Source organism: Gastrolobium bilobum, unplaced genomic scaffold, assembly GCF_033153095.1.
Source record: "Gastrolobium bilobum isolate Gb01-03AN ecotype WA unplaced genomic scaffold, APGP_CSIRO_Gbil_v1 utg31428, whole genome shotgun sequence".
Lineage (NCBI taxonomy): Eukaryota > Viridiplantae > Streptophyta > Magnoliopsida > Fabales > Fabaceae > Gastrolobium > Gastrolobium bilobum.
The window spans coordinates 52,894-74,744 of record NW_026895159.1 but is presented as its reverse complement, the minus strand read 5'-3'; the positions used below and the strand labels follow the sequence as shown (position 1 = coordinate 74,744).

The window sequence follows — 21,851 nt, the reverse complement described above, 5'->3', positions numbered from 1 at the left end:
TGGATTAGTCTTGAGGATCTGCGTTTATTTCAAATCAGTTTTGTTTCCCCTCCCAACTCAGATTGATATCGTGCGATCGTGGATATTCAATCTGAGGTTCGCGATTGCGATTATAGAAAGGGATTAATCATCAGATTTGATGATTAGGTTGATTGACCCTATGACCTTAAATCAAGCGGGCTGATACTCTGCGATTGTATGAGTAGAAGCATTGTCTTTGATCAAATTCTAAGCGATCGCTTAGAGAGGGTTGTCAATTGGAAATAAGGATTCTGATTCGATTGACAAATCAACCACGATTCTGATATCCTCTTATCCGAGGAAAGACGTCCATGGAACCCAAACCTTAGGTTGATTATTTTTAATTACGAATTTTACATCCAATTTTACATTCTGCCTTTTTAAATTATCAAACTGAAATCAAAACAAACCCCCCCTTTTATTTTCTGTCATCATAAGCGATTTTTACCCAAACAATTTCCTTGAGAGACGACTTAGGGTTTGCACTTTACTACAAAAATTTCCTGAACCCTAAAGAATTAATTTTTAATTTGCGCGAGTTCGACAGCTCGTGTCAGCTTACTGCAGATAACTTATCTGCAGTAACTAAAGAAAAAGCGAACCCATATATATATATATATATATATATATATATATTATTTATTTATTTATAATTTAATCTCCACACATGGTCAACATTTTTTATTCTTGATTAAAATTTTCTCTTTTTTTTGTAAATGATCCTAATTACTTCTTTGAGGTGAATTAGAACTCCCCGGTATCCCCACGGGTTCGACTCTTTGAGCCGCCTATGAGACTAATTCAGAGTTCGGGTGCGGGTCCAAGGATTACGGTATTTATGCTCCTCCCCAGATGGTGTTGATGGGATTCGAACTGAGGTCTTCTCCCACCACTCAGTCCCCCCATGCTACCAACTGAGCCACCACACTTGGGTAAAATTTTCTCTTTTTGTTACTGTCTTTTTCTTATTATCAAAACATACCTTATATACACACATACATATATTGCTGAATCTTAATTAACTCGGTTGCAAAAATTTTATTATAATTATCTAGAACTTGAAATAAATCGATTTATTGTTTTAAATGCTATCAAATTAAAATATGTGAGTTATACTATGTGTTTTGGAAAATATTTAAATTAGTATTATTACTGGGTCTTAAATAGGATCTTATTAACCACTATTCTAAATATACTAATTCATTACTGTTTTATATTTTTATTATTTAAAGAAAAAGTATTTCTTTAATTTTAAAATATTAAATGCTATGCTTTTCATTAATTACTTTATATTCATTAATTCACAAGAAGAATCAAAGTTGATGGAAAATGAAGCAAAATCAAAATTGTTGAATCGCAATACTTATCCTATATCGTTTGACTCATTTTTTATATCGTATATAGTGAATCGTAACATACATAAATATAATAAAAAAATAATTTTAAAATATATATTTAATTATTTCTTTATTATTATAGATTTTTAAGATTGATTTTTGACTTCAAATCACAAATCAAATATTTATTTTCTTTTTTTATTAATAATAATTGTTTAGATTTTTTAATTTAAATCTTAAATCAATTTTTTTATATTAAAAATTACAAATTTAAATTTAATTTTTGTATCATATAATACACAATATGTATCATATCGTAAAATATAGTAACGTATCATCTTATATAAATCCATTTTTAATCACCCATAATACGTATCGCTGTGTTTATTATATTGCATCGTACAAATTGTATCTTCTATATCATACTATACGGATAACTATGAGCAAAATCACCGAGGAATTGAAATTCAAATATATAGCCAATGAAGTTATTAAAAGTAACTGCTAAAAACTTATTAAAAATAGTTTTTGCTGACATTAACAAGTATTGAAAAACGAGCCTTACACAAAAATCTTGCAACTCCTTGAGCTGGCTTTTGTAGTGTAGGTCCACACTTACCTAATTTTTTTATTAATTTTATCTTTTTATGTGATTATATCCCTTCTGATCAAACATAGGTTATATTTTGCTTTCTCCATACACTTGTCAACTACAATTATTATATATCATTTTGTGAGTTATATAAAAATGGTTTCTTTTCATCAGTTTAGAGTCATCATCCCTTCCTCCCAGACAATTTGTTTTCAGTCCCTTTCATTACTACACATTAGTAGAAATGGCTCCCAATCCCATTACCAGAGAAGAGCTTCATCTATTTCACCAAATTGACCGCGAGGTTTTGTGTTTATTGATTTTCAAACTACATCGTGAGTTAAGTGAATCCCTACTAGTCATGGCCTTGTGGCTATGGCTAGAAAGCATTGGTTATCCAAACATCATTCGGAGAATTATGAGTCTACCAAACAATGTTGCTGATGCTTTGGTTAATGAAGCTGCGGTTTGTCTGCACTGCTTGGAGACAAATGATGATCCTGTCATTCCAAATGGTGGAGGCTTACCCGTCACCCAAAGAGTAATGGAGAGAGATGTCTCTCTTCAAGTCTTCAACGAGAAAAGATATACAGCGATTGCTGGTATTAAAAGTGTTTTAAAGAACATTTTTTCTCGTATTTTCACTGATGTTGTTGAGATTATTTTGAAAAGCACTAAAATCAATAAAGCTAGCACATCACGAGCCAGCACATCAAACAAGCGTTTAATTGTCCCTGGTTTCCCACACCCATTGTTTGGTAACTTTGATTTACAACCAATAGAAAACGTGGATTTGTTTGATGAGAGGATATGGGATGGAAAGCTACCCTTTGATGATGTTGCTGATGATGATAAATCTATGTTTCTAACATTTTCCAGAGGCTTCCCTGTGTCTGAAAATGAGGTGAGACAATTGTTTACAAGGGCATATGGAGATTGTGTGTTAAGTTTAACTATGGGGACTGTTGACGAGAATGACCAACCTTTGTTTGCAAAACTGGTTTTGAAAACGGTGGAAACAGTAGATCAAGTTCTGAATGGAAAACGTGTTGCAAAGCTTAAGATCAATGGGAAACACATTTGGGCTCGTAAATTTCATCCTTAGCTTGTTTTTCCTTATATCTCTACAGAATTACATCTTTGTCTATCTGAGTGGAATGTCACAAATTGCTGATGAGTATCTTATGACCAATCTTCTTGTTTTGTATCCTTTTTGTCATTATTAGCTCACTACTCTATGCTTTTTATGTAGATGGATGGAGTTTATAAATGTAAAGCTTGATTAAAACTCCTATTTATTGCTTTAATTTATTTTTTAGAGTGGATGGATTTATGTATATAAACCGTGTTTCGCAGTTCACCACTCGGATTCCCAATTCCTCTCTTTTTAAGGATGTTGTCATATTATAAATTAAGATATATAGTATTGTATGCACAGTGCCAAAAGTAAGGAAAAACAGACAACAAAATAATTAAAATCAAGAGAGTAATAGATTCGATCTTGTCAAGTAAGAGAATCAATGGTTTGCAACAAATTTTTCATGAATTTTAGACTCAATCTGGTTAAGTAAGTGGAAACAAACATATTTTAATATAGGAAAAAGCATGTGTCCTTTTAAAGGACACACACTTAGAGATACATGAATAAATTATAGGGGAGATAGAGTGAAGGAAAATTTTTATAATTTCAATTTTAAAAAAATGCATTCCATTCATCTGAAAGGACCATCTTTTTAAATGATAGACATTTTTCTCTTTAATATATGTAACAGAGGTTCTTTTGGCCATAAATTACCATGTTTACAAAATGAATGAAGAAAAAACAAGAAGTTTATTTGATTAGATTAATTATGGCAAAAGGTGCGAGTTTCTTTTACCATATGAAGTTAAAATTAATTGCTATTATTGTAAAGTAACTCATTTCGCTGCAAACCCTAGGCGCCACCTCTCCATTCTTGGCCGTCACCTCTGAGTCATGTTTTGCTCACATCGTCAGTTCTTTCAGTACCTCTTGTTTTTTTGGGTAAAGTATTAAGGGATTTCAGGTGATTGTTACACCAACGATGTTGATAGAAAACTCTGATTGAATCGAACTTTCTATGGACTCAAGAGTTAATATATACATCATCAAAGGATCCCAAGGTTTTGTTCCTGAGGCCTTGGAAAGCTCATTAAGGATAAGGTTTGGGTTGATTTCCAATATGAAAAACCTCCTTCCTAATGTTATTACTATGGTAGAATTAGACACGAGGAACTCAACTACTCTTTAGTGATAAACGTTCATAGAGATAAGAAGTTTAGACCATGGTTAAAAGCATTTCAAATTGGTCTGTAGGATTGAATATACGTATACAAAAATTGATTGTAAATAGGTAACATCACCAATCCAAATTCGATGTTAAAGGTCAGGGAAAAGCGTTGATTAGTGGACAAATTTCATCTCACCTATCACCATCCTCCATGAAGCAAAATTGAACCCCAACATAGACCCAATGTAGTAATGATTAAGTCTTGGACAATGTCTGCCATATACAACAAAGAATCAATATTGTTCAAGGAACTAGATGCAAGAGTCAGTACTGACACCTCATAATAGAGTGAATGAATCATATAAATATACATGAAAGATATCATAATTCTCCATCATCTTCTCTATATGTTTTGCATGCATTGTGCTCTTAATTAGTTAGTGGAGAGCTTTCTTTGAATGATATCTCCTTGAGTACTAGCTCCTGAACTTCTCATATTCATAGCATTCATGAGTTTCAATATCCTTGCTTATTTCCGTATACAGAAATTTATTTCCATATCAGAATGGAAATCCCGTTTCCATCTCAATTGAAGGATAATTTTTCTTTCTTATCTTATACCTTAAAGAGACAGTAGTTTCATTAACTTCTGCTAACTTTTATTTGAAATTGCAACAAAAAGTACATGATAACGGCTTTAGCAAGTAGAGTTTGTTTGAACTAACTTTGGAAGAATCCACGTCTAATGTTTTTGCCCTTGTCCTCGATCGGCTAGAATTGAGTGTCTGCACTCTAATATTAGGTTATACCTGGGACCTTATTGGTTCAATCAATGTCTTGTTGCTCTTGCTTTTGAATACACAACTTTCTCAACAAAAAAAAGTGTAAGTCGAGTTCGGATCACTATTAGAAAAGTCTTTATTATCAACGGAATTTTTCGAATAGTTGGATAATTGATGAACAAGTGAAAAAAAATAATAAAAAAGTATAAATAGGGATTAATACTTATAGCTTATTTATATGATATCGAATAAATTTTTAATGCATCAGATGCACCAAAGTTTCAGTGTTTCTATCCAATTATTTTGTGACACGTGGATACAAAACATCACATCATCTACTTTTTTTTAGATGATATGATATTTTTTTTGTCCACATGTCATAAATGAATAGACAGATGGACTGAGTTCAGTGCATCTAATGCACTAAAGATTTATTCATATAACATTGTAACACATCAAATCAATACTAATTTCATATTATTTAGTCGATATTCTCTTTTCTCTACCTAAATCTCTACACTTTTAATTGAGGTTTATTCCTTACATTTCCATGTAAGTAATCTATTATCGTGCTAGTCTAATTGAGATGACCAATGCCCTTTATTGGTCACTCTAGATTAGGAACAATCTTAGAGAATAGTCATGTAGTGAGCTCGAGTCCTTATAATCATAACCTCATCATAAATCCTCAAGACATACCTGTATCATTTCAAGAGTTTTTATCCTTTGACACATATTAGGAAGAGACAGATAATATGAAATAAATAAAACGTGCTTTAAAGGAATAAACATCAAATATCATAAAATGCTTAGTAATACATGAAATGCTATCTAACTCTCAAAATATTGTCTTTAGGGACACCTACTATATATTACTAATAATAAATAGTTTACATAAAATAAAAAAAATGAATGAAGCATTAGCATATGAATGTAAGAAAATATGAGATTTAAATACATATATCCCTTTAAAGTATTGATAAAGGGAAGAAAACAATTACAAATTTTAAAATGAAACAAACATATGACTTCATGAAGTGAGGAATTAAATTCAATAAAAAATTTGTAATCCCCCTATACAGCTATATAAATTTAAGATTATTCGAGTTAAAAAATAAGTTTTAGATTATAAAAGTTAAAAAAAGAACATTTGACGAAACCACCAAACTAAGCCTTAAAATAGTTCCAAACTCAAAAAAAAAAAAACCATGATTTCAACAATGATAAGTTTCAAATATTGTTTAATACCATTTATGCCGAACTAAAAACATTGATGGATAAATCAAACAGAGAGTAATAGGAACATTTATCGAGGATGGAAAACAAATAATGTGTATTGTTTTGATTTTTTTTTTGGAGAAGTACGTATTATTTTGATTTTAAACTATAGGTATAGTAAAGTTAAAAGGAAGGAACACAAAAATAAATTAAAAGGTTGAAGCCTTGAACATTGAAGATTTCAGTTATGAGGAGAAAATATAAAAGAATAAACAATAAAAAAGGAGGAAGACAGAAAGCCAATGAAAAATTGAAAAATAAAGTGATAAAGGAAATGAGTGAGAGGATACATTTCGGTCTCAACTAATACAAAGACTTTTGAGGTGAGAAGTAAGACACTACAAGAAAAAAATTTATTTGTGACAAAAATTTTCGTCACAAATTTTGTCACAAATGACAATTTTCGACACAAATAATCAAATTTTATCACAAATAAATTTGCGACTCAGGAATTTGTGATGAAATTTCATATGTAGTGACGAAATTTGCGACACTAATAAGATTTTTTCTTGTAGTGAGAGTGTCACCATCGTCAGTAAAAACAACTTCAACTACCGTAATAACTTAAAAAAAAATATCTGGTTGACTCTATCATTTAACTAGACTTTCATTCTCATGCATATTTCAGATCTGACGCAAGTTATATTTTTGGATCTCCATAACCTCAAACTCAATTATTAATTATATATATAAAGATGGGTTTTACCAATTTAGAGCCACTATTTTTTTCTCCTCGACAATTTTTTTTCTTTCCCTTTTCATCACTACTCATCACTAGTATAGGAATGGCTCCCATTACCATCGAAGATCTTCATCTATTTCACAAAATTGACTCTCGCATATACCCTTGCAAACAAGAGTTTCGCCTCCTTTTCCAACAAAGGGAAGCCACTAGAAAATGATAGAAACATAGACCTATATATTATCATTACATAGTTATTTTCCATTCCATATCCTCTTATAATAAGACAAACCTAGGTTCTTAATCTTCGTTGGTGTATCAAAGGTACCAAACAATGGGTGAGATAAAACAGGTGCAACCAAAGGCATGTTTGATGTGTTAGCTTGTGATGTGCTACCTTAATTAGCCTTGGTGATTTTCAAAAGAATCTCCATAAAATCAGTAAAAGTTTGAGCATAGATGTTTTTATGAATACTTTTGATACCAACTATTGCAGTGCACCTTTTCTCATTGAAGATTAGAAGAGAGATATCTCTCTGCATTAGCTTTTAGGTTAGGGGAAAACCTTCACCATTAAACAAAGCATCGGCAACAATATTAAGTAGACCCATAATTTCAGGGAAGACATCCAATGATTTCCAGTCAAAGCCATAAGGCCATGACTAGAAAAGATTGTGTTAGGTCATAATGTCATTTAAAGATTAAGGAACAGTCATATTTTGGATCAAACACAGGCTCTATTTTGTAATCTCAATACATTTGTCAACCATAATTATTAATTGTATGTCATTTGTTTCCCTTTCACCACTGGTTTCTAGTATGAATAGTGATCTTATTACTATCGCAGAACTTCATCTATTTCATAAAAATGACCGCAGAAGCTTCTTTGAGTATTAATGGGATTACCAACCAAATCATGGGTCTATCTCATACTCATGCCAATGCTTTGGTTAACGAAGTTTTGACTTGCTTGAAGTTCTTATAGGCATATAATCTTGTCATCCCAAATGGTGGAGACTTGCCTCTAACCAAAAAGCTAACGGTGAGGGATATATCTTTTCGAATCTTCAATGAAAGATGATACATTGCAATAAATGGTATCAAAAGTGTTCTGAGAATATCTATTCTTGAATTTTCACTATTATTGAAGAGATTCTTTTGAAAATCACTAAAATCAATAAAGTTATCACCTTGGTGTCATCACATATAATCCTTGTCGTCTGTTCTAATCACATCACAAAACTCTCCTTTAGATTGACCAATTGCCAATAACCAAACCAACCTCATCTTGTTATGTGACAACTACTTTTTTGGTAAATTCTTTCTATCAGTGAGAGATATATTGTGATTCATACCGGCCTCTATTTTTAATCATACGGACAGTGATATATCTTCTATCTCATAGATGAATCATGCTATCAATGAATTTTCTATTAGTCTAAATTTCTGTGAAACAGAAGATTTAAAATTGTGGTGTATTGTGCTAACAAACACACAGGATTTAAAATTTCTGTTAGTCAGAAAGAGACTCCTATTTTAACTAAAAACCCAAATATCTCCCAAAAAATGCGAATAAATCTTTGGTACTACTGTTACACCTAGATTCAGTAGGAGAGAAAAAATTTGGTAAAAAAAAGTAAATTTTGCCTGATATGTCATATTTTTATTGGTGGGATGCACTGAATTTTTGGTGCAACAATAGTACTAAAGATTTATTCCCAAAATGCATTGTTGCCCGTCAACTTGAAGATCATCCCAGGGAGAAGGTATTTTGTGAGCCTGAACCATAGTGGTTCTTTCTCAAAATAGAAAAAAAAGAGGGATGGAGGGAGAAAAAATCAAAAAGAGAGAGATAGAAATGGAAGAAAAATTTTCATTGAAAAAGGAACCACCGAATAAGTGGTGGGTCTAGAGCATATTAAATTTTTCCCATGCCACGGCTCCTAGCTTCACTTATGTCCACGTGGCCATTTTCAAAAAATAGCTAAAGTGAGTAAAATATGCTTCATTGTGATTTAGTGGGCCAATTGCCATTGTGGGCTCATTTTCTCCACATTGGGTTCATTTATCATGCTCTTTGAGACTTCTACAACCCATTTTCATTAGAAAACACATTGCTAAATTAAGGGAAAATTATAACTAGCATTTTCCATGACTATGATGCACATCAGTCTCAATTTCAATTTTTTGGATTTCCTTAGTTTCATTGTGGTTTTAAGCTTCGAAATGTTATTCTTGATGAACTTGGAGGAGAATTTCAGTTCTTGTTGTGTATAATCACTCACCAAGACTAGGACATTCCCACCAATGATCATTTCAGTCATCTTGTTGAGGTTCCTTTCTAGCTAAAGCTAATCTTTCTGACATTTCTAGCATTCCTGAGTTGTCTTTCCATCAATGTTTCGGGGAGCCTAAGTTATATATATTTTTGTTATTTTTAATTTTCAGAGGGATCAAGTGTAACATGTTTAGAACTCCTTTGGTGGACATGATACGATAAGGGTAGGATATGATATGAGGCTGATAAGGGTAGGATATGATATGAGACTAATAAGCCTATATCATATATCCTGTGTTTGATGAGCACCTGATAGCAATCTGATAAGATTAGGTAGGTAGAAGGAGAAAGGAGAAACAAAAAACAAAATATAATGCATAAATACAAATATATTGGGTAACGTGAGGATATATTGGGTAGCGTGGGGATATATTGGGTATCTAATATTGTTATCATATACTGTTGAATCCTAACTCAACTCTCTCCATAGGATAAGAAATCATGTATTGGATAGGATAAAATGAGACAATAAGATAAACTAATCATATCCTATTGACCCGCCAAACAAGAGATAAAAGTAAGATATGATAAATTATCCTATCATATCTTCTTTATCAGGTGCTCCAAACAGGCTCTTAAAGTATATCATATGAAAAATATGGGGAAGGATATTGTGACAACCAAGTTGTGTTACTACCAAGTGACTACCAATCAATCTCACCGTTAGATCGATTATGTGGATCCAACGGTTATATTTATTTCCATCTTTGTATGGTCATGATTCCCCATATTTAAAGTGAAAGCATTAAATACGGGAAATCATAACCATACAAAGGTGAAAATAAATATAAAGTATTAAATTTGGGAAATCATGACCATACAAAGATGGAAATAAATATAACCGTTAGATCCACATAATCGATCTAACGGTAAGATTAATTGGTAGTCACTTAGTAGTAACACAACTTGGTTGTCACAATATCCTTCCCCGAAAAATATATCATAATGTCTTGATTTTATCTTAGAATAGTTTAAAGTATTTTGTATGATTTCATATGAATACACTACAAGAAACTTGCTATATTGAGGCGGTTTTCAGAGTATTCTGAGGCGGTTATAACCGCCTTTGATTGATACGGCAGGCGGTTCCATAACTGCCTCAGTTACTACTGTCGAAAGGCTATCTAGGGCGGTTAAAATAAAGCGCTGGTAGAACCGCTTACGATTAAATAGAGGCGTTTCATTCGGCGGCTATTACCGCCTTAGTTAGCAGAACAAGAATCTGGGGTGCAATCAAGGGCGGTTCATTTAACCGCCTGTGTATGACATATTCAGGCCTTTCTGAGAACCGCCTCATGTAAATATTTTGTGTAGGCGGTTTATGAAACCGCCTCTGTATATTATAGAGGCCATTTTTGTAACATTTAGGTGGTTTGTAAAACCGCGTGCATATAAAATCTGGGTCGCAAAACCGCCTCTGATCCAATTTCTAAGGCAGTTGTAGAACCGCCTGTGAATTTATATAATATTTTTTTATATATAATTATGTAATTTTGTTAATGAACGTGTACCTAAAACCCTCCAAAAGCTATAGTCCTACACTACAAATAACCAATTTTATTTTTCGCTTTGCATGAATTAATAGGTCCGGTATGAATTCAAAAACTTTTGTCCTTTCTTCTTTTTTTTCTTTTTCTTTTTATAAACTATAAGTATCTTATACGGAAAATAATTTTATTGGAACAGAGAACATGTAACATTTGAATTAATCCCTTTCTAAAACTCGGGAATTTTCTAGGAAGAATCTCAGGTGAAGGGTGGACGACAGCATAGAGATCCTATGTTGTTCCCTAATGAAACAAAGACACAGTACAGTTGTCAGTAACCCATGCTTATGCATAGCAAATCTTTTATAATCTAAAATGTTTTATTTCTTTTATAGCATGAGTGCACGCATCCCTCTCCTGCTTGAATTGTTAATCATATTGCTCTAATATTCAACAACAGTATCTTAAACTACTAACATATCCACAGAAAGGGGAAGGTTCCTTTGTATAAACTATACCTTAGCTGTTACCATTATCCCAATTTCGTACCACAAGAAGGATACTTCAATTTTGCTTCCTCATCTGAATCTAAGATCTAATTAGTATTAACTATATTTAAGCTTTACTACTATATATATATGAACCTATTAAAGCATCCAATGAGACTAATGTTGGATATATGCTCTTTTGGTCACTAAAGTCCTATTGGGCTTCAGTGAAACTTGAGCCCACGAGGCTTAGGGTTAAGTTATGTCTAAGACCTAAGCGTATATATTCATAGTTTTCTCCTCTTGTGCCTCCAAGGTGATCAGATCATCAGAAACAAACCTAAGAGGCAGACGTTCATCATCTGAACGGTTGCCCACACAACCATCTCATCCTCCTCGAGAGATAGTCTGGAAGATCTGCCACAGTCCAGCTTCAAGGAGGTTGTTCGTGCTGCGGCGCTGAGGTGAGCTGTTCGTGAAGAGGAATCCTACAAGGGAAGATTCTACACGAGACCTGCGCACCGAGAGGTAATTGTGAAACGATGATGATTCGGTAAGCATACCAATGTACTAGGTCTTAAACCGCTTCCGCATAAATCTAAGATTTCCTACAATTGGTATCAGAGCCTTGGTTGTACATTGGTATGTGAATCTAGTTTCACTATTCATGTAATTAGTTTTGCTTCTTGAAATGTGGCACCTAGGGTTCTAGGATTATGGTATGAATCTAGCATGTGTATTTTATAATTCATTTTCATAAAAGTTTAAATTTTAATCGGTAAAAATGCTTTAATCCATGGTTAGGGTCTCTCGTGTATTTCTCGATTTGTAACAAGGAGGCTAATCCCATATGATTAGGTTTCCTCCTTGCTGTTTTTGTTTATTTCTGGAATTTCTGTGTATTTTTTCAATATTTTGTAAAAGTTCAAGATCGAGAAATCATGAGGAAGATGTGCAGTCAGCACTGTCGGAGACTTTTCGAGTACTTCCCGATCTCGGAATGGGGCGATCTATATATGGTTGGAAAGAGGACGGAAATACGAACGCAACTATGGGTGGATTGCCGACATCGGAGCCTTAACGCGCCCCCACGCGCCTCCACAATTGGCTGAGAGTGGCCGCCACTCTCCGGCAAAGAAAGAGAGAGTGAAGGAGCGTCCGGCCACCTTTTTGGGTGGTTCCGGCGGCGGTACACTCGTCTCTACGTGGCGGTCCTTCCCTTGGAGTTTCAGCCTGATTTGACTTCGGGTGACGGCACGGCAGACCTGACGGCTAGGGTTCCTCTTTCGCGTCCTAGGGTTTCTCGCCAAAGGATTGGGTCTTTGGGCTTTTGGGCCCATGAAACCCTAAAGGGGCTTGAGACAGATACTATGGGCTAGGCGAAAGTCGAATTCCAAAGTTGTATTATTCAATTTAATTTAATTTTATTTTCTTTAAAATAGGAAGGCCATGGATTAAAGTAATTATGATTTATTATTTAATGCTTTTATTGATTGGTATAAATTATATGATTGATAACATGCTTTATTGTGATAACATGCCATATAGAATAGGTGGTGCCATATTGTTGCATAACTTGTATGATTGCATGAGCATAATAGTTATTATGTACTAGTATGATAGTTATTATGGGATTATTTTGATTTTAAATCATCCTAAGAAATTAATTAATAATTATTATGATTTTTATTGAAAATCTAGATTAATAATTGAATTAATTAATTTTGGATAATTAACATCAAGACAAATAATCGTTATGGAAATTATTTTGATTTCAAATTATCCTCATAAATGATAATTATTATGATTGTTGCAATCTAGATTAATAATTAAGTAAGCTGTTTGGATGATTTAAATCTAGAAAAAGAATTAGAGAAAATTTCCTAAGAGAATTCTTTTATTTTGTGAGTAATTTGTGGATTTTCTGAAATGGTCATGGAATAACACACGCTGCATACAACCTTCATGTATCATGATTGTTTGGAGCACACGCTGACGTAAAGTGACCGAATTTCAGGACCTTAATGCTTTCAAAATTATGTTAAGCTTAGTGCACGTTTATCGGTGCTCTTACTTATATAGTTTTTGAAATCGAACAAAGGATACTCTCAATTAAATAATTCTTGGAAATTAGAAAATGTTGCTTATGTTGAATTGAAGGAGATTTAAATTAAGAGATTAATTTAACCTTCAAGCGCATTATAGGACCATTAATAAAATAATCATGTGAAGTCCCATCGAATAAGCATGATTGGATTTTATTAGATTGGACTTAAATATCTATGGGAGGAGATTTAAATTAAGAAATTAATTTAACCTCCAGGCGCATTGTGGGCCTATCAATAAAATAATCATGTGAGGCCCCAACGGATAAGCATGATTGGATTTTATTGGGCCTTAATAATTTCAAAATTTTAATAAAGTATTGTACGGCCCATCGTCGATAATACTAAGTTATTAAAGATAATTTTGAAATTAAACAATGAATTCGACTGGGCTTATGAAAATTCTCAAACAAAAATGTTAAATGGGTGAAGGTTTTAAAAATTAATTAATTTTAAAACCTGCGGGCTCCATTTGTGGGTTTATTAGTGAAATGGTTATCGCTGAAGCCCCATCGGATAAGGATAATCAGATTTCACTAGATTAAATCTTAATAATTTCAAAATTTTAGTAAAGTATTGTACGGCCCATCGTCGGCAATGCTTAGACACTAAGGATAATTTTGAAATTAAACAATGGTTAATTACATTCAACTTTGGTAAAATTGTTAACCCTCCCATCGAGGCTCTGGCAATGGCACTGAAAGCCCAAATAACAATTTTGGTTTTTACAAGTGACTTGCCCATCGTAAGCCTTGTAAAGATAAACTGAAGGATTGTTAACAATAAACAAGAGTAGTTATGAGAATCTACTCGCACTTCGTTTGTTTATTGCATTATTTGTTTGTAATTGTGTGCTTTATATGTTTTTCAGAAAATATCTTAGAAATGATTTTGAGTCGAAAACCTCTAGATGGTACCAACTATGAATAAGTGAAAAGCAAATTTTTTGATATTGTTCTAAAACATGGAAGCTAAAATTTGTTCTGACAATGCGAGGGCCATAGCAACCTGCAGAGGATGCGTCTTAGGAAACTAAGATGCATTTCTCAGATTAGGAAAGGGCAGATATGGTAGTTCGCTGCTATATTATTGTCAGTCTTTCCAAATACTTGCAGAAGCAAGTGTACATGATTAAGAGTGGAGTAGAAATGCTTCAGACTCTTAATGACATGTTTGCTGCGTCTAGCAGCTCTGCTAGACAGAATGCAGTCGGTGCAGGTTTTGCTAAGAGTCTTGTTAAATCCAAAGGGAAACCCAAGGGTGGTAACAAGAACAAAATGACTTGGTTATCAGTTGTCAAACCAGTTGCTATGAAGAAGCCGCAAGGCAAGTTCTTCAAGTGCATACTGAAGGGATACTGAAAGAAAAATTTCCCAGAGGTGATGAAAAGAACCAGACATGGGCATATCTAGGCCTGATGAGTGAATGAATTATTGATTCAGGAATCACTGATTATGTTTGTTACTCTTTGTAGTAGTTCAAACATGGCATACCTGTCAGCAATGGACATAGATATTTTAAGCTTGAAAATGGGAACTTGTGTCTGCATTTGCAGTAGGACAAGTTATTTATAAGACTATGGTTTTGAGTGACTGTTTATTTGTTCCGGATTTCAAGAGGAATTCAATTTTTGTTAGTTGTTTTGGTTAAAACATGGTTTGACAATGCAATTGATTCCGCAGTTACATTTCGAAGTTCATCTTCGTCTTGTTTGTTCTGGTACATTGTTTAAATAGTCTTTATTACCTATGCCCTATACCCTTTTTAAATTTGTTATGTTGAATGGAAAGGATGATGAACAAGAACTTTCACCAAAGAAATAAAAGTTTCAAATGAAACATCACTTTGGCCTTTGTGATTGAGTCATATTATCTCAAGTAGGAAACATATTTTAGTTAAAAGAGGGACTGAAAGTTCAATAATCTTTTAACTAACAGCTACATGTTAGTCCTATTTGGAAGGTAAAGTGGCCAAGCAATCCTACAAGGACCAAAAAGGTTTGCGCAACTATTCAACTGGAACTGGTACATACTAATGTATGTGGACCAATTAGTGTTCAGACCAGAAGAGGTGATGAGTACTTCATTATATGAATGTTTACTCTGGATTTGGACAGATGAACCAAGTGCGCCATAAGTCTAAAGCTTTTGGAAATTCCAAGAGGTTTAGTCTGAGGCAGAAAAGCATGTAGGTGTTCAAATCAAAAACACTTTGGTCTGACTAAAGTGTTGGCTACCTGTCTGGTAAGTTCAGGTCTTACCTGATTTAAGAGGGGATAGTTTTTGTAACTGTCAACTCTAAGAATGCATTAGTTGAATGAAGTTGCAGTATGCAAAAATCAAACATTTCTAGACTTGGTGAAGATCATGTTCAATTATTCATCTTTGTCAATGTTGTTCAAGGGAGATGCCTAAGAGAAGGAAATGTACCTTCTTAACTTGATTCCGTCAAAAGTTTGTTGTAAAGACACCTAAAGAATTATGGAAAGGGTGCAAGCCCAGATTAAACCATATTCGGATTTAGGGTGCTACGACACACGTCTTACAACAACAGTCAAATGGGATGGAATCTTGTATGGAAGAGTGCATATCTTTTGGCTACCCTAAGAGAACTAGGGATGATTTCTTATTTAGTCTTAAGGACAAGATAATCTAAGTGAGCACTTACATGATTTTCTTAAAGGAGGACTAGATAAGAAATTATAAGCTCTTAAGTTAAGTTATTCTTGATGAGATTTATCTCAGATCAAGAATTTCAAGAATCTCTAGAAGCTTCATCCACTGTTCCCTTGATTGTTCAAGAGGGGATAAATATATCTCTAAGTGAACAAACAAGAGAACCATGATTGGAAATTCAACATGATAATATATAAGTGAAACTAGTAGAAATATTAGTATCACATGTAAAGGAACAATATCAAGTATAAGCGGATCCTCAAGAAATTGAAGATCCATCATTTGACCCACTCTTTGTTTTACCTATAAATACACAAGGTCTAGTGCAGTACATTCGTAGTGGGAGAGAACCTTGTTAACTCTCAAGTTGTCTCTTGTTGAGTGACATTGATCCTACTAGTTACAATAATGCACTAGAAAATGTTGTTGATCAAGTGTTGCTCAAGCTATGAACAATGAGATGAAATACTTGTATTTCAACTCCGTTCGGTCCTAGTAAAAACACCAAGAGGGGTAAAACCAACAAGGTGCATGTGGACATAAAAGGCAAAGAGAGGATGGACAGGAAGGTGAAAAACTTCAAAGCTAGCTTGGAGGCATTTTTTGCCAGACGCCATGCTTGAGTCTATCCAGATTCTCTTGGTTGCTATAAGTCTCAATTATGAGATTTAATTTTGGGAGTTGGATGTCAGGATATCTGCATACTACAACCAAAAAGGGTTTATAGCAAATGGGTAGAAACACACGGTATGCAAGTTGTGAAAGTCTATTTCATAGTCTTAAGCAAGCATCCAGGTCTTGGAACATCAGTTTTGATCAGGTTATCAAAATTTTGATTTTGAGAGAACCTTGATGAATGATGTGTATTTGTATGTAAAGGATCCAACGGAAGACAGTAGTTTTTCTGGTACTTTATGTAGATGATATGCTCCTTATTGGAAACAACGTGGAGGTAATATCAAGCATAAAGAGTTGGCTAAGTTAGTGTTTTGGTATGGAAGTACTGGGGAAGCCAATTATATTCTTGGTATAAAACTCTTATGAGGCTGGAAGAATAAGTTGTTGGCATCACCTCAGGCTACTTACATTGACAAAACTCTTGCCAAAATTCAACATGAGAATTCTAAGAGAAGAATTATAATTCTCAGATGTGGAATTCATCTTTCTAAGGAGTAACCAAAGACTTCTAAGAAGGAAGAATGCATGAGCAAGATATCTTATGCTTTGGCAAAGGTAGACTCACACATATCATGTTGGGCGTTAAACCAGACATCTGTCATGCAGTGGGAGTAGTGAGATAGTACCATTTTGAACCTAGAAGAATACTAGATTATTGTTAAGCATGTACTCAAGTATCTTTGGAGAACGAGAGATTATATGCTGGTATATTCTAGTGGGAGTCTTGAAAAGTTGAGTTTTAAAAAATTCAGTTATTTCAAGTGGATATTGACTCAAGAAAATCAACCTCGAGCTATGAGTTTTTCACTAAACTCAGATAGCATTAGAGGTGGATCTTGCAGACCCAGTTACTAAGAGTTTGCCTGAACTTGTGTTCGAGAGGCATGTTACTTCTTTGGGTTTAGGAGGATCCCAGACTTGCATTAAGCAAGTGGGAGTTATTGGTTTCATTGTGCTCTTGGAGTAAGACAATGAAACAATAAAATAATTTTCTGAATTTCATAAATAAGGTTTTATTTATTTATTTTGCGCACTATTTACAAACATAAAGGTCCGGATCAAATTGTGGACTATATGATCATATGGATACGTTTATAGAGGACATGATCATAGGTTCTCACAATTGATGAATGGATTCACAGCTGTTAAATAAAGTTGGGCACTTTATTTAGGCTGCAATATTTTATGAAATGGTTTTGTCTGAATCATTGTAAAATATTGGTGTGAATTAACATTCACATTGAAAGGATCAAGGAGAGATTTGATTAAGGTTGTTCTTTCTGTCATAAGGAATCAAATTTCCAGTTAACTATAGTTATGTGATTGCTCTTAATCCTGAGTTTATTATAAATAGGTAATCAAATAGTTTTCATTCTTTGATTTACCAACGGGTGAGGTTCGATCTATTGACGGCCAATAACTCGGTATTTTGGGAGTGAGATTATTTGATTATCAGTATTTATGAGATAAACAACAAGGAATTTATAGGAAATGTCCCCTTGATATATTTCGGTACTTGGATATTAAAGACACTGGCCAGTGCATGTAATCCATTAGAGAAATTATCAAAGTCAAGGGAATAAATAATTGATTGGGTTACGGAAAACTAATCAATGAATTATAGACATTCTATAAAGGGGCAATGCATATTAATGTTATAAAGGTCATTAATCTTGGAGTTCACGTTCGGGCTTTTAGTGGAGTAGCACCGAATTAGATAATCTTGTAAAGATTATCAGGAGCCTTGATCAATGACAAATGGTAGGTCCCCAGGCTAGCTCGAGACAAGGGATAGGGTATATTATCAGATGATGATAGCTTATGGGCTACATAGTCTTGGGTTTACGAACTCAAGTTTGTATCTTAAAGAGCAAGTGGGAGATTGTTGGATATATACTCTTTTGGTCACTAAAGTCCTATTGGGCTTCAGTGAAACTTGAGCCCATGAGGCTTAGGGTTAAGTTATGTCTAAGACCTAAGCGTATATATTCATAGTTTTCTCCTCTTGTGCCTCCAAGGTGATCAGATCATCAGAAACAAACCTAAGAGGCAGACGTTCATCATCTGAACGGTTTCCCACACAACCATCTCATCCTCCTCGAGAGATAGTCTAGAAGATCTGCCACAGTCCAGCTTCAAGGAGGTTGTTCGTGCTGCGGCGCTGAGGTGAGCTGTTCGTGAAGAGGAATCCTACAAGGGAAGATTCTACACGAGACCTGCGCACCGAGAGGTAATTGTGAAACGATGATGATTCGGTAAGCCTACCAATGTACTAGGTCCTAAATCGCTTCCGCATAAATCTAAGATTTCAAACAATTGGTTATAACAAAATATTAGCTTTCTTGCCTCTATACACAAGTCTAATCTTCTTGTAAAGTGAAAACACTTTCATTTCCATAGTAAAACAAGTTAAAAGGAACAATACCAATTTATAAAAATGCTGAGAACTCAAATAAAACCATGGCTCGAACCTCAAACCCCAAAATGTGAAGACAAAAGGGCTTGTGGAAGGTCTGGATGGGATAAAATCGAACATGCAAAAGAAGTTTGTGGAAGGAAACAAAAAAAAAGAAAATGCAGAAGACTTCGAATGCAAAAGAACACCTGAGTAGTTCAACTGATTACTGTCGACAGCCGAGCAACTCTTCGAGCAAGTTTCGGTGTCTGAACAAAAAGCATTTTAAATAGGCACATTCAAAGATTAAAAAAAAATTTAAATGAAAACGAAGCATTCTCTAGTCTCTACAATTAAATCGAGTATTATGAAGGCACCTGAGTTTTGGGAAAACCGTGCCTGAGTACCAAGCCCTTCACCACCGGTGACCTTTGAGAGCTACCGTGAGAACACTACCAGTGACCTTGATGTCCTTCACCACCGGTGACCACAGAGAAAAATTTACAAGCGGTAAGAAGGGAGCTCTCAATTTCAAGAGAAAGTGAAAATGAAAAAAAGGTAAAAAAAAAAAGAACCTAAACCCTAATGAAACTGAGAGGAAAGATAGAAAAAGTTACTCTCATTTTTCACAAGGAGGGAATCGAGCCTGCCGAATGAAAATGAAAGAAAAACCTTTTTAAATAACACCTAAATTTTTCATTACTTGCTTAGGATTTTCAGTTGGATCAGTGGTTTCATTATGTCTCTCAACGAGGATGGTGCAGGTTCGATTCCTCTTGCACGAATTTTTTAGTTTTTTTCGATTCTTCATATATTGAGGCGGTTTGATTAACGGCCTGTGGATATAAAGGAGATGCAATTGAAAATAAACGCCTGTCAAACTGCCTAAAATAAGCTAATTTATAGGCGATTGTCTTTTAACCGCCTGTGAATTAAATAATTTTCAGGCTAATTTTATAAACGCCTATAAGACCGCATGTGTATTTAATGAATGCAGAATGCAGGCGGTTACAAGGAAACTGCCTGAGTAATATCCTAATATTCAGTCGATTTACTAAAACGCCTCCGTTACCGCCTGTGAAAATAATTTGGAGGCAGTTCTATATAGACCGCCTCAGATATTCCGTCGCAATATACAATTTTTCTTGTAGTGATAATTTTTTTATTGCTTTATATTTCACGATCTATTTCCTTATTTTAATTAGGATTTGAAATTTAATATTAATATAAATAAATATTATTGCTTTGTAACTTGTATCACATTATAACATTTCAAATCAATTACTAATTCTATATTATTCAAATTTTATTCTCTCTTCTTTTTCCCCACCTAAATTCCTATAATTTTAAGAATAAAAAATAAAGATGAATATAGCATCAACCTAAAAAGAGGTTATAAAAAACTAGGATTTTAAATACGCATATCATGTTACATACTGATATAAGGAGAAGAAAAAAACAATAACCAATCATAAGAGAAAAATGATATATTCCTTTCTGAAGCGAAGAATTTAAGTCAATATATGAATCTTGTAATCCCTTACATACATGACACATAATTACAAGTGAGATGATAAGATTAAGATAAAAAAAATTTGAAAAACAAACATTGGATATTGAATAACCAAACTAAGCCTTATGATAGTTCTAAAACTCAAAAAAATAAAATATGATGTCATACTTGATTAATTTATATTTTAGAGGACGATAAGTCTCAAGTATTGTCCGATTTAAGGTCAACTCAAAGAATTAATAATAAATTAAACATAGAATCATCACTTACGGAGATAAAAAACAAACAATTGCATAACTTTTTCACCTTAATTGGTAGATAATTTTAGAGGAAGAAAAAAAAAACTCAAGTGTTGAAGCATTCTACAACAAAAGTTTTAATTACGAGGAGGACATCAAGAAAAATAAAAATAAAAGAAGGAAGAAATAGAAAAATAATTAAATAATAGAAAAGTACAAGTCAAGAAGGAAAAGAGTGAGAGAATACATTTCAAACATAATGCATACAAAGGCTTTTGAGATGATAAGCCTTAAAAAATTTAAAAAAAATAATAAATACATGGAATGGAGCTATAAAATTAAGCTTTAGAATAATTTCAAAACTCACAGAAAATATAACATGATGACAATTTATGTTATTTTATATTTTAGATTATGGTGTGTTCTAAATATTGTTTAACATCGTTCAAACTCAACAAAAAGCATTAATGGATACTAAGGTGGTAAAGAGGAGCGTAACTAAGGAAAAAAATGTCTTTTATTTTAACTTTGAAGGATAGATACAATAAAGGTAGAGAGGAAAGAGAAATGCTTACCAAAAAAAAAAAAAAAAAGGAAAGAGAAATAAAAAGAAATTAAATAATTGAAGCATTGTACATTCACTACAAAAAAAGGTTGTAAACCAAAAAAAAAGTACTTGCCTCGACAAAAAACCATGGCAAATATCTAAAAACACTGTGGCTAATGAGAATTATCACACTTTATATGCCTGTGTTTAAAAGTGGCATCACAATATGTTACCCAGGGTTATTATTTCACTTGGTCACCGCTCTTATGAGCGTGGTAACATTACTTTAGCACATGTATTGTTTCATTTAGACACGGTTTAACCGTGGCTAAATCAAAGCTATTTTGACAAAAAAAATATGTACACACCCTGACGCCAGCAAGAACCATTCCAGACACATCTCCTGGAATCATGTTTTTATTAATTGTAATATGAATTTATTCCA

At 33.6% G+C, this 21,851-nt stretch overlaps 1 protein-coding gene across 1 annotated transcript; it reads left to right on the top strand.

Moving 5' to 3' along the window:
- The first annotated feature begins 2,194 nt into the window (after positions 1-2,194).
- Positions 2,195-3,055, top strand: LOC133296592 (uncharacterized). Its single transcript, XM_061495611.1, has one exon. The coding sequence runs from the start codon at positions 2,195-2,197 to the stop codon at positions 3,053-3,055; it is 861 nt and encodes a 286-aa protein (XP_061351595.1).
- The last annotated feature ends 18,796 nt before the right edge of the window (positions 3,056-21,851 follow it).

Coding starts and splice junctions, on each gene's coding strand:
- LOC133296592 (XM_061495611.1), top strand. CDS start 2,195: ATGGCTCCCAATCCCATTACCAGAGAAGAGCTTCATCTATTTCACCAA.